This window comes from Camelus dromedarius, chromosome 18 (assembly GCF_036321535.1).
Source record: "Camelus dromedarius isolate mCamDro1 chromosome 18, mCamDro1.pat, whole genome shotgun sequence".
NCBI lineage: Eukaryota > Metazoa > Chordata > Mammalia > Artiodactyla > Camelidae > Camelus > Camelus dromedarius.
Window position 1 is genome coordinate 41910073 of NC_087453.1, and position 21807 is coordinate 41931879.

The 21807-nt window shown below is 38.7% G+C and overlaps 1 protein-coding gene across 2 annotated transcripts in view; it reads left to right on the top strand.

Moving 5' to 3' along the window:
• The window catches only part of MACROD2 (mono-ADP ribosylhydrolase 2), a 1873695-nt gene that overhangs the window by 1800423 nt on the left and 51465 nt on the right, over positions 1-21807 (top strand). For both annotated transcript variants that reach the window (XM_064475896.1, XM_064475895.1), the window contains exon 14: positions 7684-7761. In XM_064475896.1, the coding sequence (XP_064331966.1) occupies positions 7684-7761 (78 nt within the window). The remainder of the gene's footprint in view (positions 1-7683; positions 7762-21807) is intronic.

Here is a 21807-nt window from a genome sequence, read left to right on the forward strand (position 1 = left end):
TAATCCCTAGTATATTTCCCAAGATCCTCATAAAATAACATCTTACCATATTTTGTCATAACACATTTTTCTCAGTTTATGAGGCAAAACATTGCCCTCATCATACGAATGCCTCTGTACACTCCATTTCCTGTAATACCAGATGTCACCTGATTACTTTTCTCCCACCAGGGTCAGTTTTAAAAATGAAATTTATTGAACTTGGATGGGGAGGAAAATCGCTCAGTGGTAGAGTGCATGCTTATCATGCATGAAGTCTTGAGTTCAATCCCCAGCACCTCCATTAAAAAATTAATAAATAAATAGATATATGAAAAGATGAAAATTTTTTAAAAATTGCTGAACTTGTTTTGTTCTGCAAGGCCAGGCTGTTCCCCTCTTTAGCTTTCTCTGTTTCTAGTATCTTTCAATCTGTATACAAGGTTCATGAGGATACTGTCCACTTACAATGACTAGAAAAGTAAGTGTTTTTTAAAAAACAATGGTTCTAAAAGAATACCATGCTTCTTAAAATAATATCGGTTTAAAAAAAGCACTTTTGAAATGTTTATGTGCACATCAAATTTAGAACATGAACTTGCAAGGTCCCCAACATAAGTGAGCCAAACTCTTACCGTGGTTGGTCGGAAAGTCAGAGAGCGAGGGAATGGTCCCGAGAACCGGCTGACCCGAGCGGCAGCAGCCCCCCCAAGCGCTTCGTCTAGAAACTCGGCCCCAGCAGTCGTGCCCTCAAGCAGCCCCAGGACTTTACCTTCTTCTCCTCTCTCTCCTCTTCGAATGCTGCCGAGTAACTCCTGAGGCTTCTCTCTTCTACCCACCCACGACTTGTGTTTCCTCCCGTCTCTTTCAGTGACTCTCTGCCCTTAAACCACTCTGTGCTTTGAAACTTTCTTTGTCTATTTTGCCACCAAACACTCCCAGACAAAGGAGCTGGTGGTTTCCTTTCATCACAATGGAATAGGAATTCTCTCCTGGTAGGTGGCGCTCTGGTGACAGGTGACCTTAATTTAATGTCTGTTGGCCAACCTACAGAGACTGCCCAGAGCCCATCCCTCATCAGTCACCTGTGGTCCAGCGCTCAGGGTTACATGGTACAAAACACAGCAACCTCTCCTCCGGCTTTCCCTAGTGAGGTGGCAGGCACTCGGCCCGGCAAGCCCTGATGAAAGGCAGCATGGCATAAGAGAGCTAGAAGTCAGGAGAATAGGGTGAGCATTCACATTTTGCTACTACGTTGTGAAAACAGATTATTGACCATCTTGGCTGTCTTAGTATGGGTACTCCAAAAGCAGATTCTGAGATAAGGATGTGGGTACAAATGGTTTATTTGAGAAGTGGTCCCAGGAAGCATAAGTGAGGTTTGGGAAAGTGGGCAGGGGTCGGAGGACAGTCAGTAGGGGTACAATAATGAACAGGTTATGGCTGAGGGGACCTGGGGCTCCGCTATTCTGAAAGATGTAGGGAGAACATTCAGGATTGTCCCTGTGAGGGGTGGGGGAACTGGCAACTTATCTCCTGGCTCCTTTGGGGGTCAGGAGTTGGGCATTGTGTCCTGGGTACTTCTGGCCCATCTGAGACAAGAATGCCCTCCGTCAGAGTCTCAGGAAGCAGTTCGCCTCCTGGAACCATTTGCTGCAGCCTCAGGGGTGGCCCACTGGGATGTGGGTCGGGCCCTGGAGGCTAGAAGGCTAAGCTGACCAGGGTTGTTTCTATTTCAGCTACTCTATTTCCTGGGAGGTCAATCCTCTCTAGAGCATCAAGATGGGAATGGGGTGAGAATAAGTAAGAGAAAGGAGAGTAGAGCGAACCCAGCCTTGGGACACCCCATACAACAAAAATTAGGATTTTTTTTTTTTTAGACTGGCTGAAGATTGGATTTAGTTTGAATATCCAGTTTGAAGCAATAGTGAAATAGCATTTGGTGGATCCACTTAATGAGACACTCTGCAGTCATCCAAATTATAGAATTATATTTGATAGCATGTGGGAAAGTTGAAGGAAAAAAAAAAAACAAAACAAGTAAGCACATCCATTTTCATTTGAATAGGTTTGTGGGTCTTTCTGGATAAGAGAGACAAAGAGGTGCTAGGAGAAGTCAGCCAGGTCTTTGAAGTTCACATAAAATGAGTAACTCTCACAAAGGGTCCAAATATTAGTCTCCAAACCTGTCCCTTCCCATCAAGAGAAAAAAAGACTCAATTGTGCTCTGACAGGGCGGGTTATGACTAGATCCTTGAGGACTGTAGGAAATCCCTGCATCTCAGCTGGTGAAGTCTTCGCATTTTAGCCACTCTCTCGGAGTGGCTGGCTGAAAACAGCCCACACCCAGAAGTTGAAGCATCTATGTCTGGAGACAGGCTATCTATTGCCTTAACTTCTCCATGAAATAAAGTAACTGAGAAGTAGCAGCCAACTCCTAGGCTGTGTCCCTACTCGGAGTTAGGGTCCGAAAGGTCCCTTCGCATTTCTCCTTGTCAGTATTTGTGTCACAGAGACTTTTCATTATCAGATCAAATTAAACCAAAGTGTAAATAAAGTACTTGGATTCCCCCTGATTTATGGATGAACATCTTAATGGAATTTCAAGTCAGTTTTATATTTAGAACTGTCGTTACTTTTCATGCCAGTAGCCTGCTCAGATTTTGTTTGTTTGTTTGTTTTTGTTTTTTGTTTTTTTTGTGATGATTTCAAGCAAGCCTGCAGTGCAAGGCTTAGCAAAGGAGAGGAAGGCAAGTAGAAAGGAATCTGAGGATGCAGGTCAAGGATAGCAGGTCACAGACAACCAAACAGGAGCAGATTTGCCTTTGTTTACATTGCCAAAGGGGAAACATTAACTTGATGGAAAGGGTAATTAAGCATTTCTTTTTCCATCACGGTCCTGCCTGACTTCATATCCAGCTGTTCTGTTTACGTTGTGATGACTCCTCATCGAGTCGCAGGATTAAAGACGGCCAGTGTGTCACTGATGTCACACAGCACTGCTTCCCCTACTATTAACCTTTATTTTATAAATAGCAAAGATCTCAGAGCGAGGACCGCCCAACTCAAGTAGGCAGATACTGAGGGAGGGGCGGGAAGGTTACAGGGAAGTGCTGTCCGGGACGCAGCAGACAAGGTGAACAAGTCGGCAGCTGAGCGTGCTCAGGTGTTTTACAGGGGCCACCTGCCGCAGCACCCTCAGTTTCTAGATGCCAAAACTGATTAAGTGGATGGATTTTCCCAGCGTTTGATGCTCGTAGTGGTAAATCTAGACTCACACCCCCAAGCTAGTGCCCTTCGCGTCATGACTGATTCTCTCATTTGCTTATATTTTCAATAACAACCTGCAGAAGACTATCCCCTCCAGTGTTGGAAGCTGGTTTACACAGGTGTGCTGTTTGGAATTTGGAATATGTTTTCCAATAGAAACAAAGTTAGTAGTACCTGATGGTCGTTCTCTCAGCCCTGTCCCAAAGATTCTTTGTACCGAGATTCCACAGCTCTGGGACTGATTCTCCGCATTTTAATGGGGGTTAATGAGAACATAATGAAGACAAATGACTGACCATGGCTCAGTGGGGCCTCCTGCTGCTCAGGGCAATGTCCTGTCCTATGGACCCAGTTCCTTTTCAGGTAAATTTCGTTCAGCCTGTGTATCCACTTTCGCTGGGACCAAGCAAAGTTCAGAGCGCTGCCCTCAGAATACACTGGGAATGAACTGCAGGATGTATTTTTCCTTAACATATGAAGGTGTCATCACTGTAAAGCTTCAAGGGTACCCTGACGAGCCGCAGAGACTGGTTCACTGTGAATGATCACACCATTCAGAGGAAAGAAAAGCTACTTTATTCAAGTGGCTTCACACGCTAAGCCAGCTATTCAAATGGACAGACCAGGATCAATGTTTTGCTTGGTTTAATCAAGTCAGTTCACAAGAATCACAGGAAATCCAGGTGCCTGTGTTTCTGGGCAACTTTTGCAGCAAGCTAAGGTGCACATGTGTGGATGTTTACACGTTACAGAGCAAGAGTATGTCATGTGTAGGCGTTTGCGCATAGCATTTATGTTGTTCAGAACCAGTAGAACTTTTACACCAAAATGACCTCTTGCCCAGACTCTGAATAGTAGTCAGGGGTTACCTCTCTAACTAGATGGATTTTGTTTACCTCTTGGCTTGAAAATGCCTTCAAAGATAGTTAATCATTCATTCAGTTATTTATAGTCACCCCTGACTTGGGCACAAAGTGGTTTTTGACAACTGGACCATCCTCCTCATTTGTTAAACATCTCTGTATTGTTTTGAGCTGTTTCCTCAAGTCACATCCGCCTGAGGGATTCAGGAATTGCCACCACTGAGGCGCTCATCGGTGGACGACTCGTTCTGTAGCCGGCCCCTCAGTAATAGTACTAAAGTCTTTTGTAAGATGGCAGTGTCACTGGCGTTAGAGGATACATTTTTGTAGTTACTTTAAGCCCTGCTGGGGTCACGGATCAGATCCCCAAAAGAATGAGATGGAAACCAGCTCCTCCCAGAAGGATGAACATAGGAGTATATGCACACACTTGCACATCATTTAAAAAACGTTTGTGGACCCCTGCAGTGTATTTAATGATACTCTAGAGTTAAGAATGTTTGTTCTAAGGGGTTATTTTCAAAAGAGATGGCATTTATTTTGATTTATAGTCTAGATATGTTTATTAAAAATTCAGCAGTATCATCATGTATCACCACAGCTTAAATCTATACATGTACTGTCCCGTGTAGACATGTTTAATTGACTGCATTAAACATGACCTCCTTTTTAGAATTCCTGTTTTGTGGGGTTTTTAATTTTAATCTATCTTAAATATCCTTTTAAATCCTTTTCAACTTTCTAAATAAGGAGTTTCTTTTTAATGCATGAAAGTATTTCTTTTTATTCTTGTTAATCTTAAAGATAATCTGTCTTTAGAATTTTGGCTTGAATATTTGATTTAATACTTGCATTTGAAAAAAAATCTCTAATAGGACATTGACCTTAAAGATTTTGAAAGTCAGGATCTACATATAAATTTAATTCAAATTCTCTGCTAGTAAAATAATATTGACTGAATCTCAGAGTTAGGGTGATCATTTTTATATTTTTTGAGCATTACCAAATGATAATTTTTAGAATTAAATAAAATGTGAACCTAAGGTGATTCAAGAATTTTCTACATACCACTACATTTTTCATGGTGGTTATAGAGACTAGAAATTCCAATAGCTCTTTTGATGGAAACCTATAGTGGAAACAATCTTCCATACCCACCAGTGACTTGTGCATGCTGTCAAGAGCGTACACTTTTTATCTTGCTTCATTGGTACACATCCAATAAGTGTATATATGTGGAACCATTTCTGAAGAAGAGGCACACATACAAAACAAACTGAATTTCTGGCTTTGGCGATGGGTCATGTTGATATGAAATCCTTGTCATCACATAAAGACATGTATTTCTGTACACACAGAATATAGTCAGACATCACATTTCTAGAGTGCATAGTCTTTCATATATTTTATTTCCAAAATTAAGACACAATCTTAAAATTTATAGTGTGTTATAGTTCATCTGGTCTCACTTTTTTCCTAACACTACACAACATAATAGTGCAAATAGCAAATGATGGTATCTTGGATTCAGTGAAGAACACTGTACATATTAGAGCACATAAAATCAGAAGGTGCCTTAGCAATGTTACAGCAACTCCTCAAGGAAATTGAAATTGAAGGGTCATTTAACTTGCCAAAGACACAGATTTTGGTGACAAAACAGGTATGGACCAGTGATTAATTTTTTCAATACTTTCACCCATCTTATGTGACCCAATGGACCATAAACTTTGTGAACTCAGTGTAAATCACTTTTCAGAAGACATTTCAGATGTAATACTTGGTGCCTGAAACATAGTATTTATGTAAGTTAGAAAACATAATGAACTATTGTTAAGCAGAGATGAATACATTTTAACTACGTACAAATTCTTAGATAATCTTAAAATGCTAATGTTGAATGAAGTTACTGTTGTACAGGAGTACATATCAAATGGTGCCATTTTCTATAAACGGGTAAAACCAAAACACTTCCAAAAGTAAAATTTAGCCTGATCCATATACTATCTTTTTAAATCAGTTTATTTTCAGTGTTAATGTGAAAAAATAATTCAAATGATATTTTTTTAATCTACATGTTAGACTCAAAACTAAAAAGCCATGCTTTAATGGGAGCTGGTTTAAAACAATCAGACTTGAGTGAGATAACAGTTTGGAAAATGTGACTATGCTCACTTTTGCTTCCAGATTTGGACTTTGAAACTTACTGTCAACCTCATAAAGAAATAAGAAGCTGTGCAGATAATTAAACATTTGCCTTGGGGGAATTATTTGCAGTTAATTAAAATCACACACCTTGGGTGTATACTTGCTTCACTGGTTATTAAATTTGAATCATATGTTAACCACCCAGGTTTCTCACTTGTCCATCAAATGTTGCTTGTGGCAAGTTTAAGAAACAAACTTTCTCATAATATTCCACACCATATTGTCGATAGCTTATCACCTAGTTTGTGAAGGGAGAGAGAAAGGTGGGTAAGAGAAACAAAGAAGGAATGATTTGTTTTAGATTCTGTCTGATTCTGCTCTGTTGGGGAGTTAAAACACAGCTGAGCAACATGAACTCAGTAGAGAACCCGTTTGTAGGCAACAGAGGTGTTGGCCTGCCACCCAGATCTCTCCATGGCCACAGGCATACAAGACTAGTTCATGGCTTTTGGACGTCTTTGGATCACCGCCCTTGCAACTGTGTGAAAAATACCCACTAGACTGTAACCTCTATGAGGGCAGAGATTTGTTTCCTTTACCACCGACTCTCCAGCATCAAGACCAGTGTCTGGCATGGAGCTGGCCCTTAATAAATATTTGCAGAATGAATGAATGATCTATTTTCTGTCTTCTTGCTGAACCTCCTCACATACTCTTTCCAGTGGTTTTTGAAGCACCTCCAGAGAGTCCTCAGACTCCAACAAGGGACTCTTTCTAGAATTGCAGGCATCCATAGTCACTGGAATCCTTTTAGCCATGTTATTTCCCATACAATACATCCTATGACAAGACAAGATGAACTTATGCTGATCCCATGTTTAAATGCACCACACAAGGGAGAAAGTGAACTTACACAGAACAGAAAGCTGGTATTCCCCCTTTGCTACTGCTCCACTGATACAGCTCCTGAGGAAGATGAACTTAATTACCACTGGGTTTCAAAGCTCTACAGCTGGCTTTTTCAAGGAATCAAGGCTCCCATGTATGAGCAACTACAGTAATGGAAGCATTAAGAACATTAAAATTATATTCCTTTAATCTTCTCTATTTTGCCTTTGTTTCACATCCTTTTGCAAAATTCTCCTAAGACTTTCACTGATGCAGAAAGCCTGCTTATATTTTCTTATTTGTTGTAAAAAGATATTCCAGCCAAATCTTTAGCATTTTTACCTCGTGTACATTGTGCAGACATCTTATGCAGCACTTTAAGAAAAGCTTATTTATTAATAAAGATATTTAAGTATTTTAATGGTTTGTTAAGAATAGTAATTTCCCCTCAAACATAGACCTGTTGTGTTAGTGTGTTCTATATATTTCCTACATAAGAATGCTGACTGGAGGTCTTGCCTGTTTCTTGTGTCAGATTCTGCAAAGGATGACAATACTACAAAAGACACTGAAGTAATGGATCATTCTGTGTGTAACCAAGATCATCCTGATGGTAAGTGCGAGAGCTTTTTTCAGTTTGTTTGTTTTTCTATTGAGGAATAGCGCATTTTTTAAAACCCAGATTTTAGTTTTTCTGGAAAAAAATGGAATCTGGAATCATGAACAGCTCAGGGGTTAGGGGTGCCCACCCTCTGCACCATCAAAAATCTGTGACTAACCTTCTAGTTGGACCTCCATATCTGGGATTCCACATCCATGAATTCAACCAACCCAATCAAGCAGTACTGAAGTACATATTTGTGGAAAAAAATCCACCTATAAGTGGATTGCACAGTTCAAACCCGTGTTGTTCAAGGGTCAACTGTGTTTTATTAGAGCTAAATACCAGCTGACTAGTGGCTGCCACATTTAGGAGCGTTTGCTCTCTGTAGTCCTCATTATGCATCATTTTTGTACCAGGTTAGCTTCATTTATTTTTGTTGCCTGATTAAGCTCTATAGGCATTGGATTTGCAACTATTGAAATGAAGACATGGTAGCAATGAGAATAAGTGAGAGACATATAGGGAACAGATCCAGGAGATTAAATCTACATATCCTTGGAATGCTGAGAAGAGAGAGTAGAACAGAAATTAGGCAATCTTTAGAAAAACAACAGAAAAAAAAGTTTTCCTAATGCAAACCAGTTCCTCTACCCCAAACACGAGAGAAGATGTTATAGGCAAAGATGATGAAAACTCAAATGAGAACAGAAACCTACAAAGCCTCATGGAATTTTTGAAGATCAATAATAAAAAAAAAAAAGGCTTTTAAAGCATCTAGGATATTCAAACTCAGGTTACAAGCAAAATCAACAAAATCACCAAAATCAGATCAGCCTTAGCCTTCTTCTCTAAATACTAGGGGGAAAAAATGGAGTAACATTTCCAGAGCTCTAAAGGACACAGTGTCTATATTTAGTGAACTTACTATTCATGCATGAAGTCAAGAGTGGTATTTTCTCAGGAATACAAAGATTAAGAAAATAAGCCACCCAAGTATCCTTCCTGAACAAAGTAACAAAAGGCTTGTGCAAAAACAACAAATGCGGAAAGGAAAAAAAAAATTCAAGACTGAGAAAGGCACAGTTGGAAAGGACCACTTGATAAGAGACTCATTTAAATGTATGAAAATGTTGAAATAATTGTTTCAAAATCAGTATCAAAATATCTTACTTAAATGCTTGCTTTCAACTTTGAAAATTAAAGTATATTTTTTAAATGAGAAGAAATGAAGGAGATGCTTTTGCCTTCAGCAATGAAAATCTATGTATATGTGTGTGTACATACACACATATACATAAGAGAGAGAGTGAGGCAGGGGGCCGGTACTGTTTAAACATTTCAGAGAGCTAACAGGATACAGAAGAATTGTCAGGCTAGATTAAGGGAGAAAATGGATATACAGAGAGAGAATGTGAAACTGTCTTTACCTAGAGCATTTGCTGATTCTGCAAAAGGTATCTTAAGTCCCATTGTTCAAAAGGGCAAAAGGTCCTGGTAAACCCATGTGTTTTGGTTGAAACCCCAGAGATACGTGCCCTAGCAGGAAGAATGAACCAGCAGTAGATCAGCCTCCTGAGAGACTGCTGCTCAGCTTCAAATAATCTCAATCCCCAAATTAAATTAAGATCAACCCAGATTGCTAGTCCATCCAGGTACCTGAGAAAAACAAATGTAACGTATTTACTAGACAAAAAAAAAAAGAGTACTGTAGGTTTCAAACCATTTATATAAACAATTTGTTAAATATAATGTCCAGTTCACACACACACACAAAAAAAATAGCTAAAAGAAATAAAGAAACAAGGTAACATGAAAAACAGTTACTAGTGGCAAGCTGGTTTGGGCTGAAAATATTAGTGTTATGAATGCAAAGCATAAAATACAAAGTCTAGAAGGGGATAAAGACAGGATTGAAAATTTTAGCTGAGAAGTAGGAATTCAACACAGAAAAAAAAAGAAGAAAAGAAAAGAAAGTCTAGAAATAAAAGATGCCACACTGAAATGAAGAATTCAGTGAACAGGTTTGTGGTTTATTAAACAGATAAAAGAGAAATTTGTAAACTAGAAGTTAGGTCAGAAGAATATATCCAAAATAAAAACAGAAAAGAAACAAAGAATGGCAAACTAAAGAAAGGGAAAAGTTTGGAGGAGAAATGACAAAGTCAATCATGCATGTAATAGGAATCCCAGACAGAAAGGAGAGAGGGAGATGGGGAGAAGTAATATTTGAAGAAATTGTGGAGAGAAGTTTCCTATAATAAAGAAGGATAACAGGCCACATGTTCCAAAGGTCCTCTGAATTCCAAGCAAAGTTAAGTCCACAGCCAGGCCCATCAATAGATAAACAGAACATCCAAAAGCCATTGGACTGACGGCTGACTTTTCAAAATATAAGATGGAAATAAAAAGACAATACAACAGAATAGCTGCCAACCAAGAATTCTAAACCCAGGGAAAATGCATGTTTCAAGAATAAAGGTTAATTAAGAACATTTTGGACCAAAAATAGAAAAGGTCGTCACTGGAAAATTCTGGTGCTCTTCAGGCCAGAGGATGCTGATCCCAGATAGATGACCAAAGATGAAGGAAGGAATTAAAAGAAGGTAGATGGTCACTATTGGATAAATGTAAATGAGTATTGATGGTGCAAATCAATTAATGACTGTAATAATAATAATGTACTGTGGGAGTTAAGATACACTTAGAATTAAAATATACCACAATAATGGCATTTATTGGGATGAGGTAAATTAAATTTAAGCATGCTAATGTTTTTCTATTGTCATGGAGAATAAAAGCACTAATTAATATTAAGACTTGGTAAGTCTCAGGGATGCCTGAGAGTCAGAAAATGAGGTGAGCCCTGCAGTGGTCCCTGCTGACTGTCTGGAGAGACTTTCCTGACCACAGTGCAGAGAGGAGGAACCTAGGCACAGCCCAGCAGACTCCCTGCGTTGAGGAGTCAGAACTGAGCATTCTGGAAGGCCACAGCATCTCGTGTTCACAGGCTGAGAACTGGAGAGGAAAGAGCTCCACACTGGGAGCACTCGAGATCAAGGAGGGAATCCCTCAGTCTTCAGCGGAGTACTGATCTGTGCATGGATAAGAAGCTGGGTAAAGAACACTAAAGGACTTGAGAGAATGATACCTGGAGCTTCCACAGGGCTAAGAAGAGTGCCTGTTCCCACCAGCCCCACTGGGAAACCTAAAATTTCATAGAGAGCTTTGAAGGGTTTTGCCTCAGTAGTGGAGCAAAACTAGCCAATAGACTGAATGCTGCCCTTGTCCTCCCAAGCCAGCTTAAAAACAAGACTTGAAAAGATCAAACTGTTTCTGAATAACTTGGCTGATCCTAGAATGAAACTCAAGAATATTCACAGAAATATAAATATACCTCACATCCAACAGAGTAATCGACAAAATTACCAGGCATCAAAGGAAGCACTGGAAGACAAATCTCTATGCAGCTCTCGTGTTTCTGCGTGTTTTATGAGCAGAGGCCCCAACTGCCTTTGTGCTGGCCCATCTTTTCAAGGATGTTTGTACAGCCACACCTTGGAGATACTGTGGGTTCTGCTCCAGACCACTGCAATAAAGCAAATATCGCAATAAAGCAAGTCACATGAACTTTTTGGTTTCCCAATGCATATAAAAGTTACGTTTACACTATACTGTAGTCTATTAAGTGTGGAATAGCATTATGTCTAAAAAAATGCACATACCGTAATTTTAAAAATATCTTAGTGCTAAAAAATGCCATCATCTGAGCCTTTATCGAGTTGTAATCTTTTTGCTGGTGAAGGGTCTTGCTCAACGTTGATGGCTGCTGACCGATCAAGGTGGTGGTTGCTGAAGGCTGGGGTGGCTTACTTCTTAAAATAAGACAGCAGTGAAGTCTGCTGCATCAACTGACTCTTCCTTTCACGAATGATTTCTCTGTAGCAGGCAGTGCTGTTTGACAGCATTTTACCCATAGAACATCTTTTAAAATTGGAGTCAGTCCTTTCAAAGCTTGCTGCTGCTGTATCAACCAAGTTCATACAGTATCCTAAACCCTTTGTGGTCATTTCAACAATCTTCGCAGCATCTTCACTGGAATTAGATTCCATCTCAAGGAACCACTTTCTTTGCTCTCCTCATCTGTGAAGGCTTCATCCTGAGGCTGCAGAAATCCAGCCCCATCTTCAGGCTCCATCCACGTCTGATTCGAGTTCCCTTGCTGTTTCTACCACATCTGCAGTGACTTCCTCCACTGAGATCTTCAACTCCTCAGAGTCATCCGTGAATCAACTTCTTCCAGACTCCTGTTAGTGTTGATATTTTGACCTCTTTCCATGAATCACTAATGTTCTTTTTTTTTGTGTGTATATATATTTTTATTGAAGTATAGTCAGTTTAAAATGTTGTGTCAATTTCTGGTGTACAGCACAATGCTTCAGTCATACATGAATATACATATATTCATTTTTCATATTCTTTTTCACCATAAGTTACTACAAGATATTGAATATAGATCCCTGTGCTATATGGCATGAACTTGGTTTTTTTTTTATCTATTTTATATATAGTAGTGAGTATCTGCAAATCTCAAACTCCCAATTTATCCTTTCCCACCCCCAAATCACTAATGTTCTTAATGGCATCTAGAACGTTTAATCCTTTCCAGAGGTTTTCAATTTGTTTTGTGCAGGTCCATCAGTGGAATCACTATGTACAGCAGCTATAGCCTTATGAAATGTATTTCTTGAATAATAATACTTGAAAGTTGAAATGACTTCATGGCCCAGGGGCTGCAGATTGGATGCTGTGCTAGCAGCATGGAAACAGCACACACCTCCTTGTCCATCTCCATCAGAGCTCCTGGGTGACCAGGTGCACTGTCAGTGAGCAGTAATACTTTGAATGGAATCTCTTTTTCTGGGCAGTAAGTCTCAAAAGGGGGTTTAAAATATTCAGTAAAGCATGTTGTAAACAGATGGGCTGTCACCCAGGCTTTGTTTTTCCATTTACAGAGAACAGCAGAGTAGATGGAGCATAATTCTTAAGGGCTCTAGATTTGTAGAGTGGTGAATGAGCACTGGCTTCAACCTGAAGTCGCCATCTGCATTAGTCCCCAACAAGAGAGTCAGCATTGAAGCTGCTCTCTCTGGAGTCAGGCATTGACTTACCCTGTCTAGCTGTGACGGTCCTAGATGGCATCTTCTTCCAACAGAAGGCTGTCTCATCTACATTCAAAATCCAGTTTGCGTAGCCCCTTCATCAACCATCTCAGCTCCGTCTTCTGGAGCACCTGCTGTCCCACCTGCACTTCTATGTTTTGGAGATGGATTCTTTCCTTAAACCTCATGAACTTCCTCACCTCTCTCGACCTTCATGGAATTGAAGAGTTAGGGCCTGGCTCTGGATGAGGCTTTGGCTTAAGGGAATGTGGTGGCTGGTCTGACCTTCTCTCCAGACCACTCAAACTTTCTCCATATCAGCAAGAATGCCGTTTCATTTACTTGTCATTCATGTGTTTACTGAAGAAGCGTATTTAATTTCCTTCAAGAAGTTTCCCTTTGCCTTCACTACTTGGCGAACTGCTTGGTGTGAGGGGCCTACCTCTCAGCCTGGCTTGGCTTTGGGCATGCCTTCCTCACTCAGCTTGATCATTTTTAGCTTTTGATTTAAAGTGAGAGATGTGTGACTCTTCCTTTTACTTGAACATTCAGAGGCCATTGTAGGGTTATTAATTGGCCTACTTTCAATATAGCTGTGTCTCAGGGAACAGGGAGGCCCAAGAGGAGGGAGAGAGAGATGGGGAACAGTGGTCTATGGAGCAGTTGAAACACCTGCAGAATTTATCAACTAATTTTGCTGTCTTAAATAAGCATGGTTCATGGTGCCCCTAAACAATTTCAGTAGTAACATCAAAGGTCACTAATCACAGTCACCATAACAAATTTAGCAATAAATAAAAGTTTTGAAATACTGTGAGAATTACCAAAATGTGACACAGAGGCGTGAAGTGAGCAAATGCTATTTGAAAAGCAGTGCCAATAGACTTGTTCAACGCAAGGTTGTCGCAAATCCCCAATTTTTAAACGTAGTATCTGTGAAGCACAATAAAACAAAGTGCTGTTAAATGGGGTATGTCTGTATTGTGCACATTCTCAGAAGACAGAGAAACTGTCTCCTTCTGGAGCAAAGAGCAGGCTTGCATATATCCTTGGAAGATAGGAATAGTACCCCCTCCAGATCAAACATATGCTCACTGTCCACTATAAATGATTCAAATTCTCTTAAGCTCAAAATCCCTCCCCTGTAGTACAACCCACTGAGTGTGCAGGAACCACCTGGTTACCCTGGAACTGGGGCTCAAGGGTCAGGCACAAGTACTCTGGCTTCTGCTATTGCTCTGGGTAGTGAATTGTTCCTCATCTCTGACCCAGGAAAGTCTCCAGTAAGTATTCATGGAATTGTGGCTAGCTAACATGTTAATTTGCAAGTAAGGTAAAATCTCATGCCCTTCCCAATTCTTGACAAGATTTTTTTTAAAAGGTATGACCTATAGGAAAAGAGAAATCAATTAATAGAAATTCATCCAGAAATGGCACAGATGGGAGTATAATATAATATGGGATATATGACTGAAATATTACACTGCACACCAGAAATTAAGACATGGTAACTGACACATGGCAACTGACTATCCTTCGATTAAAAATCTATGCATATAACTCAGGAGAAGCCAGATGGAAGAGAATGCACAGGGCAACGTGTGGGGAAAGGGTCTCAGAGCTTCCATGCCCTCCCTGGGCCCCCGTCCCCGCACCTTCATAAGTCCTCCAACCCAGAAGCTCTTTGAACACCCTTCTTCAAGAATTTTATTGGATACTTCACTACATCAGGCCATGTTAAAAATTATCGTCATTGCATTGCACATCTTGCAGAAGCCAAAAGGATTGCCTGTGTTCATTAGAGATATGGAAGATATAAAAAGACTCAAGTTGAATTCTGAGAGATGAAAATCAAGAATGTCTTAAATGAAAGTTATGCTCGTTGGGAACAGTGGCAGATTAGACAGTGCAGAAGAAAAGATTAGTGAAGCTGAAGATGTAGCTATAGAAACTATCCAAACTCAAACACAGAATAAATGCCTGAAGAAAATGAAAAGAGCATCAGTGAGCTATGGAACAACCTCAAGAGTAATTCCAAGTATAATGTACATGAACTGGAACCTCTGAATACAGGCATGGGAGGGGGAGACAGAAAAAATATTGGAAGTAATAATGGCTGAAACCTTTCAGAAATCTGATGAAAACTGTGAACTCACATGTACCAGTTCTGTGACCCCAAAGCACAAGGAACAAAGAAAATTATACTTAAGCAAAAACCATCATCAACTTGCTCAACACCAGTGATAAAGAGAAAAATCTTAAAAGCAATCATATGAAAAAGACAAGGTATATACAGAGAAAAATAGAAGGATGAAGCAGAAGTCCCATCCAGAATTACCAACTGCAATTACAGACAAAAACATGGATGAACCTCACAAATATTATGTTAAACTTTCAAAGAAGGTTCAAAAGAATATAGTGTACAATTTCAATTGCATCAACTTCAAAAAGCAGGAAGAACAACGAAAGATGTGCTTAAGTGGTAAAATGATAAAGAGACTGTAGGTAGTGATTGCTCTGAAAGTCAGGTTGTTGATTAAACTTTGGTGGCTGGAGAAGAGATACTGATCAGGCTGTGAGCCAGGCTTCTGGGCTAGTTGGTTCTAATAAGAATACAGTTTCTCTACCTGCTTTTGGTTGTTTGCTTTTAGAGCTCTGCATATTGTTCATGCACTTTGCTGTGCGTATGTTGCATTTTGATAGGATAGTTCAAAGAGGAAGAAGGAAAGGGAGGAAATAAGGAAGGAAATGAGGCAGAGAGTAAAGAAATAGTATCAATGGTAGAGTTTATAAAACAAAGATAGGAGGGTTGCATACAATGCTGGCTTCAATAAAGGTAACCAAAAACTAAAAATCCTACTGGGCTATGGGTTCCAATAGTTATGTTTGTTTTGAGAATAACTTTGAAAAATTTTATGATAATTACAAATAGAATTAAAGGAAGACATTTTACTTTCTAAATTTCCTCTGAAGAACATACCAAACATGAGAAAAATTCAGTAATGCAAATAAAAATAATAAACAAGTAGCAATATAACAGAAACACAATATATCAGATAAGATGACAGAAACACAGGCAAATAATTAGGGCAATAAATGTAATTAGGTTACTTTACTAAGTGTAAAAACCAATCATTGAATTAATTTCAATAAAATAAAGCTTTAAAAACACAGAGTTAGAAAAGAAAAGTATATTAGGGAAGTGAGGATCAAAAGAAAACATGGAAAAACTACTTTAGAATCTATCCAGTTAGAATTCTAGCAAAAAGTCTCCAGTGAGAAAGAGTTGATCATTTTATATCAATAAAAATCTAAATCCCTGATTAAATATAACAATGATGGGTTATAAAAACCCATGAAGTGCCAGATGATGTGGAAATATGCAATACGAAGAAAATCCAATTGGAAATGCAATGGGGAATTCATAGATACAATAATATCAGTCAGTTACAGAACAAACAGACTGAAAATGACATGGACTCTTTGAAACATGAGATTAACAGTGTAGTCCTACTGGAGGAATGGACCGGCTGATCAATAAAACAGCATAAAGTGTCTGGAAATAGACCCGAGGCGATCTGGGATCTCAGTACATATTCAGGGTGACATATCAAAGACAGATGACTCAATAAATGGCATTAAGACAACTAGTTGGTCATTTGGAAAAATAAGCTGAATCCCAATCTCATTCTTCATACCAACTTAAATTCCAAAAGGAGCAAAATGAAACTATAAAAATACTAGGACAAATTGGTGTGTGTGTGTGTGTGTGTGTGTATAATTTTGAAATGAGTATTGCTTTTTGAACTGTGACTGTATATACAGACATCTGACTGTGTGCATGTATGTGATAAAATGCACACACATACACATCTGCACCATGGTGTGCGTTTGTCCATATATGTCACAAAACAGAAAAGTGGCTCAATCTGAGTAGATAAATTTTGACCTGATCAATAAAGCATATAATCAAATTCTAAAGAAAAACCACTAAGAAAAGTATTCTCCACCTAAATGACTGAGAATTAATTTTTCATTACAAAAATAAATACCTCATAATTTAATATTAAAAAAATAACCCAAGAGGAAAATGGGCAAAGGACACAATTATAATTCACAAAAGAGGAAACACAGTCATTATAAATATGAACAGATGACCTATTTCTTCATTACTTAAAGAAATGCAAATAAAGCATGAGTTCAGTGTCTTCTCCTTTTGAATGTCAGATGTTTAACTGGGACTGAAAATACACAGAGCCGGTATGGACAGGGCAACCAAACACGCTCACCGCCCACTGGTGAGAAATTAAAGGGCATAACCTCCTCATCAGCTATTTGACAAAATGTAATAAAAGGCAAAATGTTTACACTTTGATTCAAAAATTACGCTTTAAGAATTTATCTTAAAGTAACATCTGCCAAAAGCATAGAGATTTGTATTCACAAAAGCATTCATTACAAGACTGTGTTTGATGGCAAAGACAAAAAAGCAAAAAGAAAATATCCAAAAATTTGTCCATAACATGGAATATAATGTATCTTAAAAATAAAAGTTCTGAAGAAACTCTAATGACAGTGTGAGATGCTTATGAAAATGTAAACTAAAGAAACAAAAATCAAAGGGTAAATTCATTTCAATAACAGGACACATTGACATATTTCTAATGTCAATGTACATATATGTATATGTGTATATATTTTATGTTAAGACACAGACACACATATATTTGTATACATATCTGTACACACATATGTGTATACACATGCATAAGAGAATGACAGCGGCTTACAGTATTAATGGTGGCAATCCCTTAGTTGTAAAATTATTCATAATTCTCAAAACTTGAATATATTTGTGTTTCTACATGAAAACTGCCTTTTTTTGTAACAAAGTTATAATTTTAGAAATAATTTACGTTAGGAAAGTAAATTTTATTGGCCCTAGGAGAAAATTAAGGATAATTTAGAAGACAATCAAATTCACACTAATCTAAATTTAAATTTACTCTTAATCTGGGGTATTTTAGCCATAGTAGAAGCAAAATTTTGAAAAACAGCAGCAATCAAGTTTCAAGTTTAACAAAAGGACATAGTTTCCATCATCTTTAAGAGAAGCATCAAAGGAAAAATGTCTACTCTTAGGAAGATCTGACCACCGAACACTCTACAAACAATAAAACTGTATTGTTGTTGTGATTATTCAAAAACAGTCCATTTACAAAGTGAGTTTAGGTTTATCCTCCTCGAGAAATGTTGAATTCCAGACTGATGTCCCCAGACCAATTTTTATGCAAATTAATTAAGGCATTAGCTTGAGCCAAACTTAATTACCAGGGCGCCAGGAAACAATCACGTGACCTATTTCTAAAGAAAAGTGAATGGGTTTTGGGATTATCAGTTCTAATAGTCCCCTCCCATTAGTATGGGTGATTGAGTTCACTGTATAAAATATATATATATAAATAGTGGGGCCCTTTATGTTCTTTTGTTTCCTCTGCCAGGAGGGATTAGAGCAAAGGACAGTGGGTGGAATTCACCCGGCTGTATCAGGAGAAGCAAACATAAAGCTTGTCCCCATGGGGTCAAGAAAGCAAGATGGAATGTGGAATGTCTGAGTGGCTGGAGCCCCTGAGTCATTGTTAATGCACAGCAGGCCTGGGTGCCAGGCAGGGAGCTCACATATACCCCCTCTGTATAACCTGCCAGAATCCTGGCTTGGCTCAGGCACGGTTAAGTATGATTGTTCATGGATTTCAAGGCTAAGCACCTCATATATTTCCCCATTTTTCACTAACTTAATTTCAGAAACATTAGAAAGAAGAAAACGTATATATTTTTGTTTCAAGAAAAGATTGCCAGTATATGTAAAACACACAGGTGAAGAGAGATCAGGAGTGAGGCAAGTGAAAAAGGCCGCGGGGAGAAATATTCCCAAAAAGCTTTGCAGTGGCCTCTTATCCTCCAAGTGAGGTGCCAGACTTTACTAGCAGAGAAAATCCCTAGTATTCATCACAGTCTAGGCTGCCACCTCCACGGTCCCGTCTCAGCGGTGCCTGTGGGATTGTGGTCTTCCTGTTCCTCATGGACTTTCTCTGAGAATGCACCCAGTGGAGCCCTGGGACTGGAGACACACTGGAATAGTGGCTGCTTTTACTCTCCCAATGCTCTGTTCTTTCCCGTCCTTGTACAGACAAAGCCAGGCCGCAAATAATGACTTAAGGTCCCAGCAATGACTGGGAGGAGGTGTGATGGTCAGTTCCCCGTATCAACAGTGAAAGAGAATGAGGTTTACTCAAAAACAGTGACGGTGCCCTCAACATCATCCTCCCCGTAAACAAATGTCAACAGTGATCAGAAGTGTTACCGGGAGACATATCCTCATAGAACGCCAAGGACAGAGGGAACCTGAGGTGGTTTCTAGTTTCTTTTTGGCCTTTTTTCCTAAAGAAAATGAAATTGAAGCTCAAAGACATTGTGATTTGTCTAAAACATTCAGTTCTCCTTCCAAGATTCTTTGCAGTAAATATAGTATACGAAGCTCTAAGTAGCCTTAGCGCTTTGTGGCTAGAGGTACAATAGGAAGTAAGAGATAAGAGCCTCACTACTGTTTACAGACACTGATGAGTCCTGTAATGGTACTGAATAGAGGCCCAATTAAACAGACATTTATTGATCACTCCTTATTAAGAGGTTCCAGGAAGGGAAATATGAACAAAACAGAGTTTCTGTCTTCGCAGTTCTCATAACCTAAGGGAAGCACACACAGGTATAGCCCTATTACAGTGGGATGAGGAGAATAATAGATAAGTAAATGGGCAAAGGGACTCAATATGCAGAGATGCATTCACTCTGTATGGTACCCGGAGGTGAAAAGAGTGGAAATGCGTTTTGGGGGAAAGATGTTGCATGGCTTTCTCCTTCATATTAAAGACTTTTGTGACCAGTAGTATCATGACACAGTCTCAAGAATAAAGGGCGCAGGAGGAGGGTATAGCTCAGTGGTAGAGCATATGCTTAGCACACACAGGGTCCTGACTTTAATCTCTGGAATCTCCATTAAAATAAATACATAAATAAATAACCTAATTACCTCCCTTCCAAAAAAGTTTTAAAAATAAAGAATAAAGGGCACAAATGGAATTCTCAGACATTTTTGGTAAGATTATAAAAGGGAACAAACTCTTTAGGACAGTTTTTCGGGATCTAATAAAGCCAAACGTCTGTGTTGCCTGTTACTTAATTTTACTCCTGAGTTTACACCCAAGTGATATGAGTATATATGTTCACCGCAAGACGTGTACAAGAATGTTTTTAGCAGAGTTATTCATAATAGCCCCAAATTCATACAGTGGAATAGTATGCATCAGAGGAAAAGAATGGACAATTGATACACACAGCAACTAGGATTAATCTCACAGAAAACAAGTATTAAAAAGTAAGATACAAAAAAGTATATACTGTATATTCTGTTTATATGAATTTCAAAAACAGACTAAACTTTTACCTTTTAACTATTGTTGGGGTATCCACAAGGACCAACAGAGAGAGCCACTGGTGCTAGAAATGTTCTTGATCTGGACGGTGATCATGCAAAGAAATACATGTGTATATATTTCAAAAGTCATCAAGCTGTATATTTGCGACATGAGAGTTCTATTATATGCAAGGTATACTTCAATTTAAAAAATTAAAAGGCAAAATAAAGACATTTCCAGGCAAAACAAAAAGGACAAAGGTATTTGTAGTCAGATAAACCTAGTTATGATTTTTAAAATAAAAATGGATATCATAAGAGCGACTTTGCAAGGATAGTAAGATGATTAGAGAAAATGTATATGAAGTGTCTAGGCATAGACTAGCTATTTCTATGGAATCGATAATTTGCAAATATACTTTGTCCTGGGGCTAGTGGTTCCCAGGCTTTAATGTACATAGCGACCACCTAGAGATTTTGTTAGAATGTAAACACTGATTCTGTAGGTCTAGATGAGGCCTGAAATCTTGTATTTTTGAAAAGCTCTTGGGCCATTCCAATGTTACTTGTCCATGGTCCATACTTTGAATAGCAGTGAGGAGAAATGGGGATGAGTGAGGTTATCAGCAGGGAAAAGGTCTTGATCAAATACATATTTTAAAAGATATTACTATTAGTAACTCACAAGGTAGATTAGAGAAGAAGAAAATGATAAAACTAAGAGAGAGAGAATACATCCCTGAATGAGGAAAGGGGAAGGGCACTGGACAGTGGGAAAAGAGAAGCCTTTCTCAGAATCATCAAATCTTGGCATTTCACTGAATTTTAGGAGTGATGAGAGAAAGGCATTAAACATAGCTTGAGATTTTTAGCTTCAAAGATCATATATATAAATATGCCTTAATTATATTTATTTTATCAGATCCTTTTGATTAAAATTAAGTTCAAGGGGAATAGATGTCAATAAGAAAAAATACCTTTCTTTTTTGGCTTGGTCACTCTAGCAGAGGATGAACCAAGGGAAAATAGTACAGTGTGTGGCTTAGGAATAGTTGAATTGGGAGGAGGGCATAGCTCAGTGTTAGAGTGTGTGCTTAGCATGCATGAGGTCCTGAGTTTAATCCCCAGTACCTCCATTAAAAATAATAAATAAATAAATAAATAAATAAATAAATAAATAAACAAACAAACAAACAAACAAACAAACAAACCTAATTACCTCCCCCTCCAAAAAAAGAAAAAAAAGAGAACAAACAAAAAAGAATAGTTGGATTATAGAGGACTCTATAGAGATGAGAGATTGTATAAGTCAGCTTTGCTGCAGTAACAAATAGCTCTAAATGTCCCACTGACTTAAAGTAATAAAGGTTTGTCATGTCTCTGCTTGGCTCTGCTCCACATGTTTTCTTTCTAGGATCTAGG